This window comes from Coregonus clupeaformis, chromosome 9 (genome assembly GCF_020615455.1).
Source record: "Coregonus clupeaformis isolate EN_2021a chromosome 9, ASM2061545v1, whole genome shotgun sequence".
Lineage (NCBI taxonomy): Eukaryota > Metazoa > Chordata > Actinopteri > Salmoniformes > Salmonidae > Coregonus > Coregonus clupeaformis.
In genome coordinates this window covers 6648255-6654688 of record NC_059200.1, presented here as the reverse complement: position 1 = coordinate 6654688, position 6434 = coordinate 6648255, and the positions used below count along the sequence as shown (strand labels likewise).

General features: G+C 42.9%; 1 protein-coding gene across 2 annotated transcripts; it reads left to right on the top strand.

The window, feature by feature from the left end:
* Positions 1–3815: 3815 nt before the first annotated feature.
* Positions 3816–6014, top strand: znhit1 (zinc finger, HIT-type containing 1). Of its 2 annotated transcripts, XM_041886967.1 has the most exons (6): positions 3816–3844; positions 4198–4368; positions 4493–4572; positions 4692–4861; positions 5168–5201; positions 5625–6014. In XM_041886967.1, exons 1-5 carry the CDS (start codon positions 3823–3825, stop codon positions 5187–5189), a joined length of 465 nt encoding a protein of 154 aa, XP_041742901.1. In that variant the 5' UTR covers positions 3816–3822; the 3' UTR covers positions 5190–5201; positions 5625–6014. The 2 variants fall into 2 exon arrangements, with proteins under 2 accessions (XP_041742901.1, XP_041742900.1); XM_041886966.1 differs by having other exon boundaries at positions 5168–6014.
* The last annotated feature ends 420 nt before the right edge of the window (positions 6015–6434 follow it).

Genomic DNA, 6434 nt, shown 5'->3' with positions numbered 1-6434 from the left:
TCAATTTGTCTGTCATAGTTGACGTGTACCTATGATGAAAATTACAGGCCTCTCTCATCTTTTTAAGTGGGAGAACTTGCACAATTGGTGGCTGACTAAATACTTTTTTTCCCCACTGTATGTTATTAGACTAGTAGCCTTCTGTGTTACAGTCCAGACTTAGTGAGAAGTGTGTGTCTATGTTAGGCTATGTGTGAGTGTGTGGGGATGCTGAGAAGTGTGTGTCTGTGTTAGGCTGTGTGTGGGTGTGTGGTGGTGGGGGTGCTGTATAAGTGTGTGGGGATGCTGTGTGTGTGGGCTGTGTGGTGTGTGTGTGTATTCAGGTGGCACAAGCACAGGGTTGGGTGTATTATTTGGCACTCTAGGCCTAATTAGTTGGACTACTGAATACAACATAACTGTGATATATACAGCCTAACTAATTGGTAATTATAAACTGGGTGGTTCGAACCCTGAATGCTGATTGGCTGACAGACATGGTATATCAGACCGTATACCACGTGTATGACAAAACATTTATTTGTACTGCTCTAATTACATTGGTGTTCAGTTTATAATAGCAATAAGGCACCACTAGGGTTTGTGGTACAGTGAATTCGGAAAGTATTCAGACCCCTTGACTTTTTCCACATTTTGTTACGTTACAGCCTTATTCTAAAATGGATTAAATTATTATTTTTTCCTCATCAATCTACACGCAATACCCCATAATGACAAAGAAAAAACAGGTTTTTAGAAATGTTTGCAAATGTATCAATTAAAAAAACGGAAATATCACATTTACATGTATTCAGACCCTTTACTCAGTACATTGTTGAAGCACCTTTGGCTGCGATTACAGCCTTGAGTCTTCTTGGGTATGATGCTACAAGCTTGGCACACCTGTATTTGGGGAGTTTCTCCCATTCTTCTTTGCAGATCCTCTCAAGCTCTGTCAGGTTGGATGGGGAGCATCGCTGCACAGCTATTTTCAGGTCTCTCCAGAGATGTCAAATCGGGTTGACGTCTGGGCTCTGGCTGGGCAGCTCTTGTCCCGAAGCCACTCCTGCGTTGTCTTGGCTGTGTGCTTAGGGTCGTTGTCCTGATGGAAGGTGAATCGTCGCCCCAGTCTGAGGTCCTGAGCGCTCTGGAGCAGGTTTTCATCAAGGATCTCTCTGTACTTTGTTCCGTTCATCTTTCCCTCGATCCTGACTAGTCTCCCTGCTGCTGAAAAACATCCCCACAGCATGAGGCTGCAACCACCATTTGGTATTTGTTATTTTATTAGGATCCCCATTAGCGGTTGCAAAAGCAGCAGCTACTCTTCCTGGGGTCCACACAAAACATGACATAATACAGAACATTAATAGACAAAAACAGCTCAAGGACAGAACTACATCAATCTTTTTTTAAAGGCACACGTTGCCTACATATCAATACATACACACAAACGATCTACGTCAAATAGGGGAGAGGCGTTGTGAGGTGTTTGTTTTGTCTGTTTTTTGAAACCAGGTTTGCTGTTCATTTGAGCAATGTGAGATGGAACGGAGTTCCATGCAATAATGGCTCTATATAATACTGTACGCTTTCTTGAATTGGTTCTGGATTTGGGGACTGTGAAAAGACCCCTGGTGGCATTTCTGGTGGGGTAAGTGTGTGTGTAAGTTGACTATGCAAACAATTTGGGATTTTCAACACGTTAATGTTTCTTATAAAAAGAAGAAGTGATGCAGTCAGTTTCTCCTCAACTCTTAGACAGGAGAGATTGGCATGCATAGTATTTATATCAGATTACAGTGAAGAGCAAGACGTGCCGATCTGTTCTGGGCCAGCTGCAGCTTAACTAGGTCTTTCCTTGAAGCACTCGACCACATGACTGGACAATAATCAAGATAAGACTAAACTCGAGCCTGCAGGACTTGCTTTTTGGAGTGTGGTGTCATCTTTACAACCATTGAATCTATATGTTTTGACCATGACAGTTTACAATCTAAGGTATCATGGAGTAATTTAGTCTCCTCAACTTGTTCAATATATTGGCCATATACAGTGCATTCAGAAAGTATTCAGACACCTTGACTTTACCGTAGGGATGGTGCCAGGTTTCCTCCAGACGTGACGTTTGGCGTTCAGGCTAAAATGTTCAATCTTGATTTCATCAGACCAGAGAATCTTGTTTCTCATGGTCTGAGAGTCTTTTAGGTGTCTTTTGGCAAACTCCAAGCAGGATGTTATGTGCCTTTTACTGAGGAGTGGCTTCCGTCTGGCCACTCTACCATAAAGGCCTGATTGGTGGAGTCCTGCAGAGATGGTTGTCCTTCTGGAAGGTTCTCCCATCTCCACAGAGGAACTCTGGAGCTCTGTCAGAGTGACCATCGGGCTCCCTGACCAAGGCCCTTCGCCCCCGATTGCTCAGTTTGGCCGGGCGGCCAGCTCTAGGAAGAGTCTTGGTGGTTCCAAACTTCTTCCATTTAAGAATGATGGAGGCCACTGTGTTCTTGGGTACCTTCAATGCTGCAGACATGTTTTGGTACTCTTCCCCAGATCTGTGCCTCAACACAATCCTGTCTCAGAGCTCTACGGACAATTCCTTCGACCTCATGGCTTGGTTTTTGCTCTGACATGCACTGTCAACTGTGGGACCTTATATAGACAGGTGTGTGCCTTTCATGTCCAATCAATAGAATTTACCACAGGTGGACTCCAATCAAGTTGTAGAAACATTATTCAATCCATTTTAGAATAAGGCTGTAACACAAAAAAATGTGGAAAAAGTCAAGTGGTCTGAATATTTTCCGAATGCACTGTATATGGCCAATATATCTTGTGTCCAGGCACTCCACATTGAGTCTTGCGTAAGAACAGCCCTTAACCGTGGTATATTGGCCATATACCACACCCCCTCTGGCTTTATTGCTTAAATAGTAACCCTGCTTTTTGTTCATTATTACGTAATCCCAATTATATGTACTCTCCTACCACCACTGGTGTGTGTGCACACATGGGAGGCACCTTACTTGTCAATATATGTTAATAATATGACCACCTTACTTTAAATTAATTGGCTAAACATGCTGTTTTTTTTGTTAATTCCGTACAGACTAAGTAACATATTATCTAATTTGCATAACATAGTATAAGAAGTTGTATTCTAATTTCATAAATTGTTACAAACTCTGTTATGCATAAAGCACGAATATTTGTTAGTTCATAATATGACCACCCTACCTTCAATTATTGGTCTTAAATTGCTATAATTATGTATTCTGTCATTTGTATGCGTAATTTGCATAATATAGCATTTTAATTGAATACATTTTACTTTAATTTGAATCATCATAACAATATGACCACCCTATCTTGAGATATTGAACAAAACGTGTTGAATAAAACATTCCAAACAGGTGATTTGGTGCCATTCTTGACTAGGGATTAACACTGACCTCTGCACAACCTTTTCCAATCATTTCAAAATAAGATATCTCAGCAATGGTAAATCACATCCTCATGAAATAGTGTTTTGTGTTCCTGCAAAGCTTCTCTATAACTTGGAATAGAAATTAAACACCAGAACCAAAGTTTCATTTTGTCCCTTAACACCTTACCACATGCAGTAAACTATGTCATGTAGGATCATTTAGACTAGGCTAAATATAGTCTTTTTCATATTTAGACGACAGTAGATAGCTATTAGGAAAATAGATAATGTTTACATATAGATATCAGTAATCAGTTTTTCTTCTCATGAAAATGAGGTTTTATTGCAATCGAAAACGCGTCATTATGGTCCAACAGCAATAAAATGTCCCTCACGCCCACCCGTGAAATTATTATGCAGCGATGGTGGAAAAGAAAATAGCAGGTAATGTTTGGTGGCGTTTGTATTCTTAAACATATTGATCTACTCTAATGTTGTTGATAAATTGCAAGAAAAAAAGTATTACTAGTAGCACGTCCGTAGGCTACACTAATGAGATTCCATTAGCACGCTCTCCAATTAGCTATCACAATGCCAAGAAAAACGGTATATCGCTCATCCTCCGCGCGCATCTCAACGGTCCGGGGCAAATTCAAAAGCCACCATTATAATTTACAATACTTTACATATTTATTGTACAGTGTCCTCTTAATTGATTACAACAATTCATACAAAAGTAGTTATTTTTTCAAATATATATATTTTTTCTATCACGTTTTTTTTTTTTTTTTATACAGTGCGCTCCCAGGACCCAGGCCAGCGGCGTGTTTTGGACTGCGCTACGCGCCAGCGACGCTTAACCAGACAACTAGAGGCACTTGAAAAGGACAATTTCCAGGATGATCCTCATGCCAGCCTACCCCAGCTGGCCAAGAGGCTCCCTCAGTTTGATGACAGCAATGAGTCTGGTAAAGCAAACATAATCTGATCAGTGATGTAGACCTGATTATAATATTACTAATAATCCAAAATCCAATACGTTTTGCAATGATTGCTCTGTCTATTTATGGCTCACTCAACTCATGTCATCAGGCAAGAAGAGGAAGAAGACAAGAGGAGATCATTTCAAATTGAGATTTCGGAAGAACTTCCAGGCTGTACTGGAGGAAGAGGTGAGGTCCATAAGTCAGGCACCTCTGCAGCTCTGCTTTCCTCCCCTCTCTTCAATCATCTGCTCCTTCTCTTCACAATCCTTCTCAGTTTCCTTCCCTATCCCACCTGCTCCCTGTAGGAACTAAGTGGGAATGAGGGACCTAACTACCTGACTGCCTGTGCCGAGCCCTCCAAACTGCCGCAGCGCCACTTCTGTGCCGTGTGTGGCTTCCCGTCTCCCTACACCTGCATTTCCTGTGGGGCACGCTACTGCTGTGTCCGCTGCCTGGGCACACATCATGAGACCAGGTACACCACTGGCACTGCAGAGGGCTCTTCTCTTTTGGTTTAGTGTTGTTAGTGCTATGATGGGTAGAACTTGTGAGAGCTTTTCAGTGGTCCTCTGTAGCTCAATTGGTAGAGCATGGCGCTTGTAACGCCAGGGTAGTGGGTTCGATTCCCGGGACCACCCAATACGTAAAAATGTATGCACACATGACTGTAAGTCGCTTTGGATAAAAGCGTCTGCTAAATGGCATATGTTTTTATTTTTTATTCCACTCTTAATTTAGCACAATTTTACCATGACTCCCTCTCTCCCTCCTTCTCTCACAGGTGTCTGAAGTGGACAGTGTGATGCTCTCTGCTGGTACGTGTGAATGGCTGCCTCATTCTATTGCTTGATCCTATGTCCTCCTGTCATCAACTGAAGGACAGGTTTCTTTTTTGTGCAGCATCAGAGTATCTGAATGAGCTGTATGACTCCCGTCCAGTCAGTCTGAATGAGATATATGACTCCCGTTCAGTCAGTCTGAATGAGCTATATGACTCCCGTCCAGTCTGTCTGAATGAGCTGTATGACTCCCGTCCAGTCCGTCTGAATGAGATATATGACTCCCGTTCAGTCAGTCTGAATGAGCTATATGACTCCCGTCCAGTCTGTCTGAATGAGCTGTATGACTCCCGTCCAGTCCGTCTGAATGAGATATATGACTCTCGTCCAGTCCATCTGAATTAGCTATATGACTCCCGTCCAGTCAGTCTGAATGAGCTGTATGACTCCCTTCCATAGCACCAGACAGTGGCTGAATGGGTCCAGTGCTGTTGCTGTCGCAACAGGCATGTGGTGATCCGATGGGAGCCCCTGCATGAGATAGAGAGAACTCAGAAAGTGAATGGTGTTCGCTCCATAGTGTGTGTCTGCGCTTCAGCCTAGGCCTGAATTTGGCAATCATATACTGAACAAAAATCTAAATGCAACAATTACAACGATTTTACTGAGTTAAAGTTAATATAAGGAAATCAGTCAATTGAAATCAATTAATTAGGCCCTAATCTATGGATTTCACATGACTGTGCAGGGCACAGCCATGGCTGGGCCTGGGAGGACATAGGCCCACCCACTTGGGAGCCAGGCCCAGCCAATCAGAATGTGTTTTTCCCCACAAAAGGGAATTATTACAGACAGAAATACTCCTCAGTTTCATCAGCTGTCCGGGTGGCTGGTCTCAGATGATCCTGCAGGTGAAGAAGCCGGATGTGGAGGTCCTGGGCTGGCGTGATTACGCGTGGTCTGCGGTTGTGAGGGCGGTTGGACGTACTGCCAAATTCTCTGAAATGATGTTGGAGGCAGCTTATGGTAGAGAAATTAACATTAAATTATCTGGCAACAGCTCTGGTGGACATTCCTGCAGTCAGCATGCCAATTGCACGCCCCCTCAAAACTTGTGGCATTGTGTTGTGTGACAAAACTGCACATTTTAGAGTGGCCTTTTATTGTCCCCAGCACAAAGTGCACCTGTGTAATGATCATGCTGTTTAATGAGCTTCTTGATATGCCACACCCGTCAGGTGGATGGATTATCTTGGCAAAGGAGAAATG

Bases quoted from the DNA above. Each gene is read 5' to 3' on its own strand.
- znhit1 (XM_041886967.1), top strand. From the start codon at position 3,823: ATGGTGGAAAAGAAAATAGCAG. The intron at 4,369-4,492 runs GTAAAGCAAACA...TCATGTCATCAG, and splicing joins TGATGACAGCAATGAGTCTG to GCAAGAAGAGGAAGAAGACA. The intron at 4,862-5,167 runs GTACACCACTGG...CTTCTCTCACAG, and splicing joins GGCACACATCATGAGACCAG to GTGTCTGAAGTGGACAGTGT.